At 38.6% G+C, this 21,341-nt stretch overlaps 1 protein-coding gene across 1 annotated transcript in view; it reads right to left on the bottom strand.

Moving 5' to 3' along the window:
• BLVRA (biliverdin reductase A) overlaps positions 1–21,341 on the bottom strand; it is a 93,258-nt gene that overhangs the window by 5,460 nt on the left and 66,457 nt on the right. Inside the window, exon 8 of the mRNA XM_058534683.1 lies at positions 1,941–2,048. Coding sequence (XP_058390666.1) covers positions 1,941–2,048 — 108 coding nt within the window. The remainder of the gene's footprint in view (positions 1–1,940; positions 2,049–21,341) is intronic.

Here is a 21,341-nt window from a genome sequence, read left to right as displayed (position 1 = left end):
ACGAGGGCCTGACAGTGGGAGAGCAGGTGGGGGGCGTGGGCGGGCATGACAGGGGGTGAACAGACAGTGCTGAGACGATCGGGACGAGGCAACTTTGCCTGATGGGCTGGCTGTGAGGATGACCCACAATGAAACCCAGATGCTTGAATGTCACTATCATAAAAGCATCTCCCTTGTTTCTTGTTTATTAAATTCAGTTTTGTGAGTAAAAGGAAACATTTGATGGGAAACAGCAGTCCATCTACCACACAGGATAATAAAAATGTTTCAGGCTTCTAACATATATATGTGTGTGTGTGTAATACATATACTTATAGACACACACACACATACATATATATTCTCTTCAGTTAGTGATTTAAAGAAGTCTTGTAAAAACAGAAGAATCAAGGTATTTTAGCCCCTCAAACCTATCTTTCTAAAAATACCATATAACTATCTGTATAATGGGAATAGGGTGAAAGCATCATGATAGCCATAAAGAAAATGGTAATAGTTATGAACTATGTCAATATCAAGAAAACTGATACAGCGTTAAGTGTTTTCTTAGTCTTCATAATCTCCTATACAAAAGTACATTCAAAAGGGCACCTGTGTGAGAAATCCATTTGGTCAAGATACTGCTGCCCACTGTCCCCAGGTCAAATTTTAAACATAACCTAAAATTATAAGACTTCATACCCGTTACATTGCTCTATAAACCAAAGATTTCCTATAACTTTGATATTGACTTAAAGCAATTCATAATTATGAGTATGTTCTAAAAAAAGATAAGTTATAAATAAAAGCAAACAAAAATTATAAGTTTCATAGACAACATAGTTTGAAATCACTAGGACCTAAGTGTCAAACTTAAAAAAGAAAGGTGGCTCCCTCTGGGCTGGTCACTGTCTGCTCTTGTTCTTTGGAGAGGACGGATCAGCCACCAGAAGCTTGAGCTCTGTAGTCAGAGGCCTGAGCTGGCTCAGCCACTTAACTGTTTTGTCAACTTTGTGAAGCTATTCACCTCTCTGAGCTTCATTTTTTTACCTGTATAAAGAGGGTAATAAATACCCCCTTTATAGGATTGTCATATGAATTAACACGAACTAATGCATGTCACATACTTAGCATAGTTCCTTGCACAGATTAATGGTTATTGTTATGTCACCACAACTCTCATTCTATCATTATTTTAAAGGACGAAGATGGATTTTGCAATGAGGTTTCACTGTATTTTCTGGAAACTCATGAAGAGATGAACAGTTTTACCGCTTAACTATGCCAGGCCATGTCAGGGTTTCCTTTCTGTACTGAAAGCCCTCAGAAAGGTGGCCCAGACACCCTCGGGTCCAGCCAGATAAGGAGTCCACCCAAAGGTGACCACAAGAGCAGGAGGCTCCAGGATGCTCACTTCCTATTGCTAACGGAGCTGCTCAAAAAATGACAAACATGAAGTAAATAACCAAATATATGGTAGGTCAAATATTTTGGCCACAGACAATGTCCTTGTAACTTGGAGGAAGAAGGGGCTATGCATATTTTGTTTGCTCCACAAAGAGAAGTATAAAAAAGTTCTCTCCAAGAACCCATCTCTGAGTCCTTTTTAAAAAAAGAGGTTTCATTTTCAACCTCCTGTGGAAAAATAATCTCCAACTTGTTAAGATTTCATGAGAGAAAATTCCACCTAATAGAGTGAGACAGAAGCATAAATATGCTTGAGATTTCTAACACACTTTTTACCCAAGGCCCACCAAGCAATTACATCTCATTTGAGGAAAGAAGAAAAGTAGGTATTTTATTGTTCACAGAAGCATGGGAAGACTAAATTAAATGGTCCTTAGTCAGAGAGTCTTGAGCAAAAAAGAATCCAAGTGCACATCCTAGAGAGCTAGGAAAGAACCCAGTTAGCCTCTGGTCTCAACAGTTACACATGACCTGCGACCCCACCTAAAACTGACCTGTGAAGAGAAGAGAGCCTTTCAGCAGGTCTTTCCCCACCACTTCTTTTTTCAGGAATGCAAACTCCTCCATCAAGAGTTCCACATGCTCCTCATGCAAGACTTTCCCTGTCATGACACAAATGGAGTAAAAAGGCAGTTGTCACCAACTGTGTATGGTTGTGCATCCCAGAGTCCAGGTCTGTCTTCCTCCAGCACAGACAGACACACAGACCTCAGAACCACCCTGAGCACCAGCACACCCTACACACCCCAGCTGAAGGTGGTGCCAATTCTAAGCTTACAACAGAAATGAAAATCTAAGAAAGCAAGAAGGTATCCACTTGCCTCAAAGACAAGATGAGACAGGGAAGTGTCTGAGAGCCAGCCGAGTGTTAGCTTCTGTTCTAGACAGAAGGGGCAGTGCGGCACAGAAATCTCAGAAACACGAGAAGAAAAGGGATTGGAACTGAAGAAAAGAAAAGAGATTGCTGGGACTAAAGGAGAGGAGCTAAAATTGGACTCTTTATTTCAAAGAATTGGAAGAACCAGATGACTTTTTAAAATTATTCAGATTGGAGGGAGGATAAAACCTTAATATTTGTAACTAAAATTTTGGACTCTAAAACGAAGCTGTTAAAAAATTTTGCTCTGCTGGCTTTTTCATATCTAGACCAGAAGTTTCATAAAATACAGCACTATTTTCTTCTCCCCTCAATAGCTCGTCGTTTTCAACTGTTCTCACATGCCTATTTTTTCCATATATTTTCCCCCATATTACCAATCTCTCTAGGTCCACAAAACAAAAAAAAAAACTTAGGGAAAATTTAAAGAATAAAGCTCTATTATTAAAGTATGTTTTGGTTAATTTTCCCCTTCTATTTTTTATTTATTTAGATCTTTATGGCTTATTTACTAAGCGTTACAAGTTTGTGCCCTTAAACACCATCACTCTTATCCTCACCATTCCCTCCATCTGCCGGTAATCTCTGTTTTTCACAGATTTATTTTAGATTTCACATAAAAGTGATATCATACAGTACTTGTCTTCCTCTGTCTGACTTATCTCATTTAGCATAATGTGCTCAAGGTCCATCCATGTTGTCGCAAATGGGAGGATAGCCTCCATTCTCATGGCTGAATAACATCCCATTGTGTATATGTATCACATCTTTTTTATCCATTCATCTGTTGACGGGCACAGACTGAGTTGTTGCCACATCTTGGCTATAAACATGGGAGTACAGATACCTTGTCAAAAACCTGTTTTCATTTCCTTTGGGTATATACCCAGAAGTGGAATCACCAGATAATATGGCAGTTCTATTTTAATTTTTTGAGGAACCTCCATATTGTTTTCCATAGTGGTTGGACCAATTTACATTCCCACCACCAATGTATAAGGGTTCCCTTTTCACCACATCCTCGCCAGCAACTGTTGTCTCTTGTCTTCTTGATGACAGCCATCCTAAAGGCGTGAGGTGACACCTCATTGTGGTTTGGATCTGCATTTCCCCGAGGATTAGTGAAGCTGAGCATCTTTTCATGTGCCTGTTGGCCATTTCGATGTCCTCTTTGGAAAAATGTCTACTTAAGAACTAAAGTGTGGTTATGACCTAACAGTTTCACTGAAACACAGAGAGAAATCTGGGCCACTGGGAGATGCTCCTGGGACATTAGCCATTGCTTAACCCAGCCTGACAGAAAACACTGCAGAATGTGCTGGGCGTGTTCTTGCACCTCATGAGTAGGCAGGCATGCCGCATGAGTCTCCAGAGAGGTAAGTGTGTGGGAGAATGAGATCCCTTCCACCCACTCCCTAGTCCATGAATATGGCAAAGAAAGTGTCTTATGAACAGTAGAAGCTTTTCTCCTGTGGGTGGCTTTGTCCACACCTGTAGGCCTATAAAGGGACACTGGGCATCTGGGAAGTTGGACCATGCTTCAGAACACGTTGTGTTCTCTCTAGCACTATTTCCATATTTCCATTTCTGTATTTCTATCTCCATGGTCATCAAAGAAACTTTGTATCTTCCAACCGCATCTTCGCTTGTTTTTCTATCATTCACTCAGTGTTCTATTGTGATAAACACACGTGGCAACCACAGTATACACATACACACATGTACACACACAAATTCATATACATTTATTCATAGATCTCTTCATTGAAGGGTCTTAGAAGTAGAGATACTTCAAAAGCAATGAGCACACCTAGCGTACAAATCTTGATATCAATATACCATTTACTGCACTGTTGATGGGATTACAAATTGGTACATCCACTATAGAAAACAGTATGGAGGTTCCACAAAAAATTAAAAATAGAACTACCATATGATTCAGCAATTCCACTTCTCAGTATTTATCTGAAGGAGATGAAAACACTAACTCAAAAAGATATCTGCACCTCCATGTTCATTACAGCATTATTCACAATAGCCAAGACATGGAAACAACCTAAGTGTCCACTGATGGATGAATGGATAAAGAAAATGTGGTATATATATACAGTGGAATATTATTCTGCCATAAAAAAGAGGGTAATCTTGCCATTTGTGACAATATGAGTGGACTTTGAGGGCATTATGCTAAGTGAATAAGACAGAGAAAGACAAATACTGTATGATGTTACTTATACACGGAACCTAAAAAAAAAAAAACCAAACTCATAAATACAGGGACCAGATTGATGGCTGTCAGAGGTGGGAGTAGGGAGGGGGCAAAACAGGTGAAGGTGGTCAAAGGTACAACCTCCAGTTATAAAATAAATAAGTCCTGGGACGTGATGTACAGCATGGGGACTACAGTTAGTACTGCACTCTATATTCGCAAGTTGCTAAGACAGCAGACCATCAAGCTCTCATCACAAGAAAAAAATTTGTAACCAGGTGTGGTGATGGCTGTTAAGTAAACTTATTGTGGTGCTCATTTTGCAATATATACAAATATCGAATCATTATGCTGTACACCTGAAACTAATATAATGTTATATGTCAATTATCTTAATAAAAACAATTTTAAAAAATACCATTTGCCACTAAAAGAACTAGGATTCCTTAAAGAAATGGCTTATTAAGGCTGGCCTGGTGGCGTAGTGGTTAAGTTCACACACTCTGCTTCAGCAGCCTGGGGTTCGCAGGTTCAGATCCTGGGCGTGGACCTACACGCTGCTCACTGAGCCATGCTGTGGTGGCCTCCCGTATACAAAGCAGAGGAAGATTGGCAACAGATGTTAGCTCAGGGCCAATCTTCCTCACCAAAAAAAAAAAAAAAAGAAAGAAATGGCTTATTGCAGGGCTGAGGCAGAGAAAGCATACAATGAACATAAACAATTTTATTCCAGAAAGCAAAGAATTTCTCAAAGAATAATGGAAATATAACAAAATGACATGACAGACAGCATGGAGAGGTCCCCACTGACCAAATATGAAACAATTTGAACATCAAAATAAATAATAAAAATAGATTATAATCCATTGAATTAAAAAAAGCCATGAACCCATACTAATATAAATTAGCAAATGAATAATCAGAAAGTGTGATAAATAATGGATATTTACCAAGTTTCAAATTACCTCCCCACAAAATAATTATTAATTACAAAGGGGAAAAAAAGTAACTTTCAGTGGAGAAACCTGGCAGACACCACCTTAATTAAATGATATCATTAGTAATGGACAAATTGAATTGGAAGCCACTTATTTCACTTAGAACACAGCATCAGTTCTATGATATTCCTGCGAAAGATGCATACCCCAAATCTAATCATGAAGAAACATCAGACAAACCCAAATTCAGGAACATTCTACAAAATAACTGGCCTATAATCTTCCTAAATACCAAGGAATGAATGAAACTGTCCAGAGCAGAGACTAAAAGTGACATGTCAACTGAAGACAATATGTGATTCTAAACTAAATCATTTTGCTATAAAGAACATTATTAGGAAAACTGGGAAAATATGAATGTGGTCTGAGGATTAGATTGTACTATGTATCAATGTTAATTTCCTCACATTTACTTCATTTTTAAAAACTGAGGAATAATTAACAAATATAACCGTATATATTTAAGTGTACAATGTGTTAATTTGATATACATATACATCGTGGAATAATTACCAAGAGCGATACTTAACACATCCATCACCTCACATAGGTAACTCTGTCTATGTGTGATGAGAATGCTTCAGATCTACACTCTGCGACTTTCAAGTATACAATACCATAGCACTAACTATAATCACCACGCTGTACGTTACAGGCTCAGAACTTCTTCTTAGAACTGAAAATTTGTACACTTTGACCTACATCGCCCTATTTCCTCTTCCCTCCAACCTCAGGCAACTACCATTCTAATCTCTGTTTCTATGAAATTGGCTGTTTATTTTAATTTTTTTAGATTCCACATATAAGTGAAACCACACAGTATTGGTTTTTCTCTGTCTGGTTTATTTCACTTAGCATAATGTGTTCCAGCTTCATCATGCTGTTGCAAAAGGCAAGATTCCCCACCCCCTTTTTAATGGCTGAATAATATTCCATTGTGTGTGTGTGTGTGCATGCCATATTTTCTTTATCTTTTCATCCATTGAAGGATATTCAGGTTGTTTCCATATCTTGGCTATCGTGAATAATGCTATAACGAAAATGGGTGTGCAGATATTTCTTTGATATACTGATTTCAATTCCTTTGGAAATACACCCAGGAGTAGGATTGTTGGATCATATGGTAGTTCTCTTTTTAATTTTTTGAAGATTCATCATACTGTTTTCCATTTTGGCTGTACAAATTTACATTCCCACCAACAGTGCACCAGGGTTCCCTTTTCCCCACATCCTCACCAACACTTGCTATTCTTTTTTTTGATAACAGTCATCCCAACAGATGTGAGGTGATATCTCACTGTGGTTTTGAGTTGTATTTACCTGATGATGAGCAATGTTAAGCACTCTTTCATGTACCTGTTGACATACTTCTTGTATGTCTTCCTTGGAAATATGTCTATTTAGTTCATCTGCTCATATTCTAATTGGATTATTTGCTTTTTTGCTATTAGTTGTATGAGTTCTTTATATTTTGGATAATAACCCCTTATCAGATATATAGTTTGCAAATACTTTTCCCCATTCTGTAGGTTGCCATTTCAATTTACTGTTTCCTTTGCTGTGCAGAAGCTCTTTAGTTTGATGTAGATCTATTTGTTTATTTTGGCTATCACTGCCTGTGCACTTACTGTCTTACCCAAGAAAACACTGCCAAGACCAATGTCAGGGATTTTTCCCTATGTTTTCTTCAAGGAGTTTTATAGTTTCAGGTAATTCTTTTTTTTTTTCTTTTTTCCAATGCTTCGTCTTGGATGCATTTCAAGATAATTTTTGTGAGTGGTGTAAGACAGGGTTCAGTTTCATTCTTTTGCACGTGGATATCCAGTTTTCCTAACACCATTGATTGAAGAGACTATCCTTTTCCCATTGTGTGTTCTTGGTGCCCTTGTCAAAAATTAGTTGACCATATATGCATGGGTTTATGTCTGGGCTTTATGTCAGTGTCTGGGTACACTGATCTATGTGCTTGTTTTTATGGCAGTACTACACTGTTTTGATTACTAGAGCTTTGTATTATATGTTGTAACAGGAAGTGTGATGTCTCCAGATTTGTTCTTCATTCTCAGGATTGCTCTTCTATTTGGGGTCTTTTGTGTTCCATACAAATTTCAGGATATTTTTTTCCATTTCTGTGAAAAATGTCACTGAAATTTTGATAGGGATTGCACTGAATCTGTAGATTGCTTTGGATAGTATGCACATTTTAACAATCAATCCTTCCAATCCAAGAACATAGGATATCTTTCCATTTATTTGTGTCTTCTTTAATCCCTTTCATACATGTTCTTATAGTTTTCAGTGTATGTCTTTCACCTCCTTGGTTAAATTTATTTCTAAGTATTTTATTGTTTTTGATGGTACTGTAATTGAGATTGCTTTCTTAATTTCTCTTTCAGATAGTTGTTAGTGTATAGAAACAACTGATTTCTGTATGTTGATTTTGTACTCTGCAACTTTACTGAATTCATTTATTAGTTCCAGCAGTTCTTGGTGGAATCTCTAGGGTTTAGGGAGTTTTTTTTTTTTTTTTGAGGAAGATTGGCCCTGTGCTAACAACTGTTGCCAATCCTTCTCTTTTTTTTTTCTTTTTTCTCCCCAAAGCCCCAGTAGATAGTTGTATGTCATAATTGTGTACCCTTCTAGTTGCTCTGTGTGGGATGCATGGCTTGACGAGCGGTGAGTAGGTCCGCACCCAGGATCTGAACCTGCAAGCCCCGGGCCGCCAAAGCAAATGCACAAACTTAACTGCTACACCACTGGGCCGGCCCCTAGGGAGTTCTAAATATAAGATCATGTCATCTGCAAACACAGACAACTTTAATTCTTCCTTTTTGATTTGGACGTCTTTTATTTCTTCTTGCCTAATTACTCTGGCTTCGACTTCCAGTACTATGTTAAATAGAACATAGTGGTGAGAGTGGGCATCCTTGTCTTGTTTCTGATCTTAGAGGAAAGGCTTTGAATTTTTCATCACTGAATACAATGTTAGCTGTGGGCTTCTCAATATCACTTTTACTATATTGAAGAACATTCCTTCTATGCCAAGTCTGTTGAGAGTTTTCATCATGAAAGGATGTTGAATTTTGTCAAATGCTTTTTCGGCATCCATTTAGATGACCATATATTTATCCTTCATTACATTAATGTGGTGTATCACATTTATTGATTTACATATGTTGAACCATCCTTACATCCAAGCAATGAATCCCACTAAATCATGGTGTATGATCCTTTTAATGTGCTCTTGAATTCAGTGCTAGCATTTTGATGAAGATTTCTGCATCTATGTTCATCATGGATATCGGCCTGTAATTTTCTTTCCTTTTAGTGTCCTTGTCTGCTTTCAGTATCAGGGTAATGCTGGCCTCGTAAAATGTGTTAAGCAGTGTTCCTTCCTCTTCAATTTTTGGGAAGAGTTTGAGAAGGACTGGTATTAATTCTTCTCTTAACATTTTGTAAAATTCACCTGTGAAGCCATCTTGCCCTAGGCTTTTATATGTTGGGAAGTTTTTGATTACTTATCCAATCTCCTTGCTCATTATTGGTCTGTTCAGTTTTTCTATTACTATTACTTCATGATTCAGTTTTGGTAAGTTGTGTGTTTCTAGGCATTTATCCATTTCCTTCTAAGTTATCTAATTTATTGGCATATAGTTGTTCATAGTTGTCTCTTATGATCCCTTGTATTTCTGTGGTATCAGTTACAATGTCTCCCCCTCATTTATAATTTTATTAATTTGAATTATCTTTTTTTCTTTTTAAGTCTAGCTAAAGGCTTTTCAATTTTGTTTATCTTTTTAAAAAACCAACTCTTAGTTTCACTGGTCTTTTCTATTGTCTTTCTAGTCTCTATTTCATTTATTTTTGCTCTAATCTTTATTATTTCCTTCCTTCTGCTCAGGTTTTCTATCTCCTTAAGATGTAAAGTTAGGTTGTTTATTGAGATCTTTCTTTTTTCTTAATGTAGGTGTTTATCACTATAAACTTCCCACTTAGAAATGCTTTTGCTGAATCCCATAAGTTTTGATATTGGTATTTCCATTTTCATTCATCTCAAGATATTTTTTTGACTTCCATTTGATTTCTGCTTTGCCCCATTGGCTTTTCAGAAGCGCATTGTTTAATCCACGTATTTGTGAATTTTCCAGCTTTCCTCCTTGTTACTGACTTCTAACTTCATACCATAGGGTCAGAAAAGATACTTGATGTCAATCTTATTAAATTTGTTAAGACTTGTTTTGTGACCTAATACATAATCTATCCTGAAGAATGTTCCATGTGCACTTGAGAAGAATGTGTATTCTGTTGCTGTTGGTTGAAATGTTCTGTATATGTCTGTTAGGTGCATTTGGTCTAAAGTGTAGTTCAAATCCATTATTTCCATATTGTATTTCTGTCTGGATGATCTATCCATTGTTGAAAGTGGGTATTGAAGTCCCCTACTATTATTGCATTGCTGTCTATTTTTGCCTTCAGATTTGAAAATAATTGTTTAATATATTTTGGTGCTCCAATATTGGGTGTATATATATTTACAATTGCTATATCCTCTTAATGAACTGACCTCTTTATCATTACATAATGTCTTTCTTTCTCTCTTATTACAGCTTTTGACTTAAAGCTATTTTGTGTAAGTACGTGCTCTATTTTGGTGTCTATTTGCATGAAATATTTTTCCATCTCTTCACTTCTGACTTATGAATGTTCTTAAAGCTTAAGTGAATCTCTTGTAGGCAGCATATAGTTGGGTCTTCTTTTTTAATTCATTGAGCCACTCTATGTTTTTAATTTGAGAATTGAAGCCATTTACATTTAGAATAATCATTGACAGGTAAGGACTTATTGCCATTTTGTTAACTAGTTTCTGATTGTTTTATAGTTCCTTTCTTCCTTTTTTCCTCTCTTGCTGTCTTTCTTTGTGAGTTGATGATTTCTTGTGGTGATACGCTTTGATTTTTTTCTCTTTATCATTTGTGTATATAAGATTGTCTTTGCTGTTATGCTGAGGCTTTCATAACACATCTTATGTTATAATGGTCTACTTTAAGCTGATAACAACTTAATTTCAATTGCATAAAAAAATTCTACACATTTACTTGTCCTCCTCCCCCCAAAATTATGTTGGTAACCTAATTTACATCTTTTTATCTTGTGAATCCATTAACAAAATATTGCAGCTATATTTTAACAATTTTGTCTTTTAACCTATATGCTCGAGTTTAAAATGATTTACACACCACTATTGCAGTATTATTTTCAATTTGACTAAATATTTACCTTTACTGGTGAATTTTACACTTTTACGTATTTTCTTGCTACTACTTAGCACCTTTTCATTTCAGCCTGAAGAACTCCCTTTAGCATTTCTTATAAGGCAGGTCTAGTGATGATAAATTCCTCCAGCTTTTATTTGCCTGGGAAAGTCTTTCTCTCTCCTTCATTTCTGAAGAACAACTTTCCTGAGTAAAATATGCTTGGTTGACGGTTTTTTTATTTAAGTACTTTGAATGTATCATCCCACTCTCTCCTGGCCTATGGGTTTCTGCTGATAGCTTAATCAGGATTCTGTTGTGTGTGATGAGTCTTTTTTCTCTTGCTGCTTTCAAAATTCTCTGTGTTTGATTTTTGAGAGCTTGATTGTAATGTGTCTTGGTGAAGATCTCTTTGGGTTAAATCTTTTTAGGGATCCTTGAGTCTCATGTTCCTGGATGACTACACCTCTCCTCAGATGTGGGAAGTTTCAGCCATCACTTATTTAAATAAGTTTTCTGTCTCTTTCACTCTCCCTTCTCTTTCTGGGAGTCCCATAATGTGAATACTGTTTCAATTGATGCTGTCCCATAATTCACCTATGCTTTCTTCACTCTTTTTCATTCTAATTTCTTTTTTCCTCTTGACTGAATAATATCAAGAGATCTGTCTTCAAGTTCACAGATTCTTTCCTCTGCCTGATTGAGCCTGCTGTTGAAGCTCTCTATTAAATTTTTCATTTCAGTCAATGTATTCTTCAGCTCCAAAATTTCTTTTTTATGATTTATATCTTTCTTGAACTTGTTTTGTTTATGTATTGTTTTCCTGAGTTCACTGTCCATCTGTATTCTCTTGAATCATGCTGAGTTTCCTTAAAATAATTATTTTGAATTCTTTTTTAGATAACTTGTAGATCTCTACTTCTTTGGGGTCAGTTACTGGAAAATTGTTGTGTTCCTTTGGTGGTGTCATTTTCCTTTGGTTTTTCAGGTTTCTGATGGCTTGGCACTGATATCTGTGCATCTGAGGGAGCAGCCCCCTCACTAACCATTTTGCACTGGCTTCAGTGGGAAAGATTTTCACCTGATGATTGCTGCAAGGGTGCTGGCTAGGTGGGATGCAGTGTTTGGTTCCTGAAGGGCACAGTGGCATAGTCTCTGTGCAGATCTGTCAGCTGAGGTCAACATCAGCGCAGACTGTGGGGGTCTTCTGTGGCCAAGAATGTGGAGATCCTGCAGGTGGCAGTCACAGCTAGGGCTATCTCTGAGGTGAAAGCTGCTGGTCCCCCTGTTCTCCTCTGTGGCCCACTGGAGGAAGTTCTAGCCAAGGGAATCCCTCTTGGCACCTGGTCTGACCAGCTAGATTCAGAGCAGCAGCAGGGCCAGGGTCCTGGTATCAGGCACACGCAGAACGACCACAGTGCCTGGGTCCTAAGACCTAATTAGTGCACTTGCAGAGTGGCACTGATGTCTACAGTACAGACATGTGCAGATTCCTGTGGACCCAGGGTGTGGGTCTCTGGACTTGCCACGGTGACTCAGGCAAAGAGGAGGGTGCGGCAGTGGCACAGGCCCTGGGATGACAGGCTGCAGCAGTGACTTGGGCCCAGGAGGGCAGGGTGCACAACCTTGGGTGGTGGGTCAAAGTCCCAATTCTGGCCCCGGGGGCAGTCACGGAATAGCAGCAGCATGTCTCTGGGGGTGGCTCATTAAAGCCTCACATCGGGACTCAGGGTGCAGGGCTCAGAGCAGCGGCAGTGTGGCCCCAGCAACGATCGGCCAGAGTCGTGGCCTGGGACCCAGGAGGTGGGGCTCAGAGCAGCAGCAGACCAGCTCCAGCAATGGAGGTCAAAGCATGACTTGAGATGCACGGGGGCAGGTCTCAGACCAGCAGTGGCTGCCTTGGTAACGGTGGAACAAAGCTGCGATCTAAGACCAGGGCTGGGCACAGAGCAGCAGCAGCTCCATTCCCACACGAGACAAGGTGCTGTGGTGTCCCAATCCCAGACAGCAATGCACAGTGACTGGGGCCCCTGCAGCAGGTCTCACTGCAGCAACAGCTCCAGCTCCAGGGCAGAGATGCAAGTAGTGGGCACTCCAGGCAGCCCATGCTTGGATCAGTGTTGGCAAAGACTGTGGGAGTCCTCAGAGCTGCTTTTGTAGAAGAAACAAGACTTATTTCCTAGAAATTCTTGTGTCATACGGTTCTAGCTTTATAACTAGTTTGACCATTGATATAGGTGTTAGAAAAAGTTTACCCACTTATTATTTAAATTTGTCAAGCTTGGCAACTTATCCCATCTGACTTGTGGAGTGACAGATGGGACTTGAGAAACACTAATTCTGAGAATAATTCTGAGAAGGAGCAGAGGAAGAGCAGGTCATGCACTGCCCTGAGCCACTAACAGTGGTTCATTTTATGTGTGTCCATGAAAAGAAAAATAGGATTTTCCATTCCATTTGTGATATTTAAAATGCAAAAGGTATCCTTAACCAAGCACTAGTCAACTATATGATTCCCAGTGCCAAGCCTGTTTCCTATGGCACCCTGGGTAAATACCTCAAAGTGTTATGGTTCTTAGAAAATTCTTTCTTACATGAATTGGAGATCTCCATCTCTATAATTCTACCCTCTACCAACTGAAGCAATAGAACATAAATCTATTTTCTCTTTCTGTGGAGAGCATTGAATATATCTTATGATTTTTCTTTCTTTACATTCAATATTTAAACTTCTCTAGCTATATATCCAAATCATGTGTAACTTTTTACAATTTGTTTTTGTTTTTGGAGGATTATACTGTGTGTATAATTTGGTACCTTCTTAATTCTTTTTTTTTTTTTTTTTATTGATGTTTTAATGGTTTCTAACATTGTGAAATTTTGGGTTGTACATTTTTGTTTGTCCATCACCCCATATATGACTCCCTTCACCCCTTGTGCCCACCCCCCACCCCCACTTCCCGGGTAACCACAGTCCAGTTTTCTCTGTCCATGTGTTGGTTTATATTCCACATATGAGTGAGATCATACAGTGTTTGTCTTTCTCTTTCTGGCTTATTTCACTTAACATAATACGCTCCAGGCCCATCCATGTTGTTGCAAATGGGACGATTTTGTCTTTTTTTATGGCTGAGTAGTATTCCATTGTATATATATACCACATTTTCTTAATCCAATCGTCAGTCGAGGGACACTTAGGTTGCTTCCACTTCTTGGCTATGGTGAATAATGCTGCAATGAACATAGGGGTGCATAAGCCTCTTTGGATTGTTGATTTCAGGTGCGTTGGATAGATTCCCAGTAGTGGGATGGCTGGATCATAGGGCATCTCTATTTTTAATTCTTTGAGGAATCTCCATACCGTTTTCCATAGAGGCTGCACCAATTTGCATTCCCACCAGCTGTGTATGAGGGTTCCTGTTTCTCCACATCCTCTCCAACATTTGTTGTTTTTTGTCTTGGTGATTATAGCCATTCTAACGGGCGTGAGGTGGTATCTTAGTGTTGTTTTGATTTGCATTTCCCTGATGATTAGTGATGTTGAGCATCTTTTCATGTGCCTATTGGCCATCTGTATATCTTCCTTGGAGAAGTGTCTGTTCATTTCCTCTGCCCATTTTTTGATCGGGTTGTTTGTTTTTTTGTTGTTCAATTGTGTGAGTTCTTTATATATTATGGAGATCAACCCCTTGTCAGATGTATGTTTTGCAAATAGTCTCTCCCAGCTGGTTGGTTGTTTGTTCATCTTGATTCTGGTTTCATTTGTCTTATAAAAGCTCTTTAGTCTGATAAAGTCCCACTTGTTTATTTTTTCTTTAGTTTCCCTAGTCTGGGTAGGCATGTCATCCGAAAAGATTCCTTTAAACCCAATGTCAAATAGTGTGTTGCCTATATTTTCTTCTATGAGTTTTATAGTTTCAGGTCTCACCTTCAGGTCTTTGATCCATTTTGAGTTAATTTTTGTGAATGGCGATAGCACATGGTCCACTTTCATTCTTTTGCATGTGGCTGTCCAGTTTTCCCAACACCATTTATTGAAGAGACTTTCCTTTCTCCATTGCATGTCCTTAGCACCTTTGTCGAAAATTAGCTGTCCGTATATGTGTGGTTTTATTTCTGGGCTTTCAATTCTGTTCCATTGATCTGTGTGTCTGTTTTTGTACCAGTACCATGCTGTTTTGATTACTATTGCTTTGTAGTATGTTTTGAAGTCAGGAATTGTGATGCCTCCTGCTTTGTTCTTTTCCTTTAGGATTTCTTTAGCTATTCGGGGTCTTTTGTTGCCCCATATAAATTTTAGTATTCTTTTTTCTATTTCTGTGAAGAATGTCATTGGGATTCTGATTGGGATTGCATTGAATCTGTAGATTGCTTTAGGTAATATAGACATTTTAACTATGTTTATTCTTCCAATCCACGTGCATGGGATATCTTTCCATTTCTTTATGTCATCGTAGATTTCCCTCAACAATGTCTTGTAGTTCTCATTGTATAGGTCCTTCACCTCCTTGGTAAGATTTATTCCTAGGTATTTTATTGTTTTTGATGCAATTGTAAATGGTATTATCTTTTTGAGCTCTCTTTCTGTTAGTTCATTATTAGCATATAGAAATGCAACTGATTTTTGTGGATTGATTTTGTACCCTGCAACTTTGCTGTAGTTGTTGATTGTTTCTAACAGTTTTCCAACAGATTCTTTAGGGTTTTCTATATATACAATCATGTCATCTGCAAATAGTGAGAGTTTCACTTCTTCGTTACCTATTTGGATTCCTTTTATTCCTTTTTCTTGCCTAATTGCTCTGGCCAAAACCTCCAGTACTATGTTGAACAGGAGTGGTGAGAGTGGGCAGCCCTGCCTCGTTCCTGTTCTCAGAGGAATGGCTTTCAGTCTTTCCCCGTTGAGTATGATGTTAGCTGTGGGTTTGTCATATATGGCCTTTATTATGTTGAGGTACTTTCCTTCTATTCCCATTTTATTGAGAGTTTTTATCATAAATGGATGTTGTATCTTGTCAAATGCCTTCTCTGCGTCTATTGAGACGATCATGTGGTTTTTATTCTTTGTTTTGTTGACGTGATGTATCACGTTGATTGATTTGCGGATGTTGAACCATCCCTGCGTCTCTGGTATAAATCCCACTTGATCATGGTGTATGATCTTTTTAATATATTGTTGTATTCGGTTTGCCAATATTTTGTTGAGGATTTTTGCATCAATGTTCATCAGCGATATTGGCCTGTAATTTTCTTTCTTTGTATTGTCTTTGTCTGGTTTTGGTATCAGGGTGATGTTGGCCTCATAGAATGATTCAGGAAGTGTTCCATCTTCCTCTATTTTTTGGAATAGTTTGAGGAGGATGGGTATTAAATCTTCTTTGAATGTTTGGTAAAATTCACTGGAGAAGCCATCTGGTCCTGGACTTTTATTTTTTGGGAGGTTTTTGATTACTATTTCAATCTCTTTACTTGTGATTGGTCTATTCAGATTCTCCATTTCTTCTTGGTTCAATTTTGGGAGGTTGTATAAGTCTAAGAATTTATCCATTTCTTCTAGATTGTCCAATTTGTTGGCATATAATTTCTCATAGTATTCTCTTATAATCCTCTGTATTTCCATGGTATCCGTTGTAATTTCTCCTCTTTCATTTCTAATTTTATTTACTTGAGCCTTTTCTCTTTTTTTCTTAGTTAGCCTGGCTAAGGGTTTGTCTATTTTGTTTATCTTCTCGAAGAACCAACTCTTTGTTTCATTAATCCTTTCTACTGTTTTTTTGGTCTCAATATCATTTATTTCTGCTCTGATTTTTATTATTTCTCTCCTTCTGCTGGCTTTGGGCTTTGTTTGTTCTTCTTTTTCTAGTTCTGTTAGGTGTAATTTAAGGTTGCCTGTTAGGGCTTTTTCTTGTTTGTTAAGGTGGGCTTGTATCGCTATGAGTTTCCCTCTCAGGACCGCTTTTGCTGCGTCCCATATGGTTTGATATGGCATGTTATCATTTTCGTTTGTTTCCAGATAGTTTTTGATTTCTCCTTTAATTTCATCAATGATCCATTGGTTGTTCAGTAGCATGTTGTTTAATCTCCACATTTTTGTCACTTTCCCAGTTTTTTTTTCCTGGTTCATTTCCAGTTTCATAGCCTTATGGTCTGAAAAGATGCTTGTTATGATTTCAATCTTCTTAAATTTATTGAGGCTTGCTTTGTTTCCCAACATATGGTCTATCCTAGAGAATGTTCCATGCGCGCTTGAGAAGAATGTGTAGTCAGCTGTTTTTGGGTGGAGTGCTCTGTATATGTCTACTAGGTCCATCTCGTCCAGTTTTTCATTTAAGTCTAATATTTCTTTATTAACTTTTTGTCTGGATGATCTATCCATTGCTGTAAGTGGGGTGTTAAGATCCCCTACTATTATTGTGTTGTTGTTGATTTCTCCTTTTAGGTTTGTTAATAGTTGTTTTATGTACATTGGTGCTCCTATGTTGGGTGCATATATATTTATAAGTGATATGTCTTCTTGATGGAGTGTCCCTTTTATCATTATATATTTCCCTTCTTTGTCTTTCTTAACCTGTTTTATCTTGAAGTCTACTTTGTCTGATATGAGTATGGCAACACCTGCTTTCTTTTGTTTGCCATTAGCTTGGAGTATTGTCTTCCATCCTTTCACTCTGAGCCTGTGCTTGTCTTTAGTGCTAAGATGTGTTTCCTGAAGGCAGCATATTGTTGGGTCTTGCTTTCTAATCCATCCTGCCACTCTGTATCTTTTGATTGGAGAGTTCAATCCATTTACATTTAGGGTAATTATTGAAATATGAGGGCTGAATTTTGCTGTTTTGTCACTTATTTTCTGGTTCTTTTGCATTTCCTTTGTTTCTTGTCCCATTTGTTTTGGACTGCCAATTCAGTTTGGTTGTTCTGTCTTATGATTCTTCTAGTTTTCTCTTTGTTTATCATATGTGGTTTTAATTTGATTATTTGTTTAGTGGTTACCTTGAGGTTTGGGCGAAAAATCTTCTGTATGAGATAGTCCATTATCTGATAGCCTCCTATTTCCTTATACTAAGTCAATTCAGCCACTTTCCTCTTCCCCTTCTAAGTTGCTCTTGTTATACCTTATTCTATCTTGTGTTGTGGCTGTGTGTTTACAGTGATGAGGTTAAATTTATTTTTGGTGAATTTCTTCCTTTGATCTTTGAGTTTAGTATTTAAGTGGTTGCTAACCTATTCCGGTAAAGATCTACTATTTCTCTGATTTTGTCTACCTACTTTTCTCCTTACTCCAAGCTTTGTGTTCCCTTTCTCTTCTTGTTTTCAGGCCTGAGGGCCTTCTTGAGTATTTCTTGTAGTGGCGGTCTCGTGGCCATGAACTCCCTTAGCTTTTGTTTATCTGGGAGAGTTACTATTTCTCCATCATATTTGAAGGATATTTTTGCTGGATAGAGTATTCTTGGCTGAAAGTTTTTGTCTTTTAGTATTTTGAATATATCATTCCAGTCTCTTCTAGCCTGAAAAGTTTCTGTTGAGAAATCCGCTGAGAGCCTGATGGGAGTTCCTTTGTACGTTATTTTTTGTTTTTGTCTAGCTGCCCTTAATATTGTTTCTTTGTCGTTGACCCTGGCTAGCCTTACCACTAGGTGTCGTGGTGAAGGCCTTTGTCTGTTAATATATATAGGCGTCCTGTTGGCTTCGCTTACTGGTATTTCCTGCTCCTTCCCCAGATTTGGGAAATTTTCAGCTATTATTTCCTTGAATAGGCTCTCTGTTCCTCTTTCCCTCTCCTCTCCCTCAGGAATACCTATAATTCTTATGTTACATTTTCTAATAGAGTCCGATATTTCTCGGAGTCTTTCTTCATTTCTTTTTAGTCTTAGTTCTCTCTCTTCTTCCATCTGGAGTATATCTGTATTCCTATCCTCTAAAGTACTAATTCTTTCCTCCATATTGTCAGCTCTGTTCTTTAAAGATTCCAGATTCTCCTTTATCTCCTCCATTGTGTTCTTCATCTCCATCAGCACTGATAGGTTTTTCTTTATGATTTCAATCTCTTTTGTGAAGAAACTCCTAATCTCATTTAATTGTTTGTCTGTGTTGTCTCGTATTTCGTTGAGTGTTTTTATGATAGCTATTTTGAAATCTCTGTCATTTAGTTTATGGATTTCTGTGTCTTCGGGGTTGATTTCTGGGTGCTTGTCATTTTGTTTCTGGTCTGGTGATTTCATATATTTTTGCATTGTGGTTCCTGTGTTGGTTTTGATTTTCCTCATCCTGGAAGTCTCTGGTTGCAATTTCCACCTGCCGCCACTGTCTGGTGGTAAAGGGCTGTGTAGTCTAAGCCCCCTGCGCTCTGCCCCAGTTTTTCTGCTGCGATCCGCAGTTTTGTTTTGTTTTGTTTTGTTTTGTTTCCCCACTGCGATCCACGGGTCCAGTCCAGTTTGTTCAGGTCTGCCTCGGATCGCTAGATCTGGTCGAGCTGCAGACTCCGGGTTGCGGGGAGGGGGGAGCTCTCTCTTTTGCCCTCTGGGTCCCTGCTTCTCGTTTGCCCCTCTTTATCCGCTCTCTGGGGTGCTCAGATGTTGATGGTAGCCCTGTGGCTCCTCTGAGCCCTCTGTGCGGGAGTTTCCCACTGGCTGAGAGAGCCCGAAGAGCTACAGTTTCCCGCTGAGGGCCGCCCCTCCCCCCTCTCTGGGAGCCGCGCGGACCAGATCGCTGATCTGATGGGGAGGGAGCGGAGTTCTCCTTACCTCTCCCCACTTCCTCCGGGGGCCCAGCACCTTCCGCTCTCAGATGTGCGGCAGTGTGGATCCCTCCGCTCTAGCTTTTCACTGTCTGGGATTCCGTTGTTGGTCTGTGGCTGTTGCTTTTATTGTATCTTGTGGGGGAAGAATTCACGGGAAAGCTCACTCCGCCATGATGCTGACGTCTCTAGTTACCTTTTTAATTCACTTTCAGCAGGTAAATTAATACTGCTAGTTGTGAACATTTGGCAATATGGGCTCCTCAAGGGCCAGGGTCATCTTTTTGCTACCCCTATTATCAAGCCCAATATCTCATAATAATGATAAGTATCATATAAAAGCTGCTTAATGAACATTCTAGTATGAGTTATGAATACTTGTCTAGAAGACAAAGGTCACTTTCATTGTCAAGGACTTTCTTCTTTTTTAAAGCCATTTGTGATCTGTACATATCCACCTAGATTCTGCTCGCTTAAGGAGCTAATACCAGGGCTCCAATATAACACTGATCCTAAGTATTTTATTCTCTTTTTTAAAAAATTAACTTAAGTCCATATTTTATTCAGACTTTAGTTTTTACCTAATGTGTTTTTTCTATTTCAGGATACCACATTATATTTAGTCATCATGACTCCTTAGGCTCCTGTTGGGTTGGAAATGTTCTCAAATTTTCCTTATTTTTTAATGACCTTGACAGTTTTAAAGAGTATTGGTCAGGTATTTCGTAGAATGCTTCTCAGCTAAGATTCTTCTGATGTTTTTCTCATGATTAGACTGGGGTTATGTCTCGGGGAGGAAGACTACAAAGGTAATGGGCCACTCTCATCACATCATATCAAGAGTGCATGCAACTGACTTCTCACTGCTGATGCTGACCTTGACCAGCTGGCCGAGGTAGTGTCTGTCTGTTTCTGCACTGTAAAGTTACTCTTTTTCTCTCCTTTACATATTCACTCTTTGGAAGAAAGTCACTATGTGCAGGACATTATCTTTCTGAAAAAACTTAGCCTGTTATCTTGTAGAGTGCTCCACACTCTAGTTTGCTCAATTTTTTATGGTGTCATATAATTTTGTTCCTTTTTCCCTGTATTTCCTGTAAATCTCAATTATATGGTTGATGCTGTGTACACCACGAGAGATGGGTCGTGATGTCAGATTGACCCATATTAGCAATCATTTGGTTAGGATGGTAACAGCAGAGATCTTCATTGTACAAGTACATTTTTTCTCTGCACTTAGTAAGAAACGTATCAGGCGTGCTTTGGCGTCTTGTTCTTTGTCCATGGACATCTATGCCATGAGAAACAATACACCAAGGTGATGGCTCCAAAGCTCCCCAATCCTCTTGCTCCCATCAGTAGTCATTCATCCATCTGTTCATTCAACAAACATCGACGGAAGGTCATTTTTACAGTCCTGCACTACTGTGCAAGGCACCTAAGCAGTGTTTAGCTGCTGGGGCTACAGAGGGGAAAGACGGGCTCTCTCCCTCAGGAGCACAGCCCTGTGCTACAGAGAGGCAATCACGAGTTTCAATAAAGTGTGATCAGTCTACACTGGTGATAAGCACAGGTGCCTTCTTTGGCAATTTTCATTATAATTATTCACCATACTTTCTTCATATATTAAAGATTTTCAATAGAAAAATGTTCAAACAAAGTGAATTTACGATTTAAACTTCATTTAACTAGCTCCCTTAATCCCGAAACATTCTAGTTAATTGTAGTTGCCTCCATAGAAAGACTTGTGTGGTTACTGTAAAAACACAAAAATCTCTGGAGGGCAGCATGGCTTAGAGGAACAAATATAGACTTCAGAGCCCAA

Source organism: Diceros bicornis, chromosome 41 (assembly GCF_020826845.1).
Source record: "Diceros bicornis minor isolate mBicDic1 chromosome 41, mDicBic1.mat.cur, whole genome shotgun sequence".
Lineage (NCBI taxonomy): Eukaryota > Metazoa > Chordata > Mammalia > Perissodactyla > Rhinocerotidae > Diceros > Diceros bicornis.
Note: the sequence above shows the minus strand (reverse complement) of the source record. Positions and strands in the feature narration are given on the sequence as shown.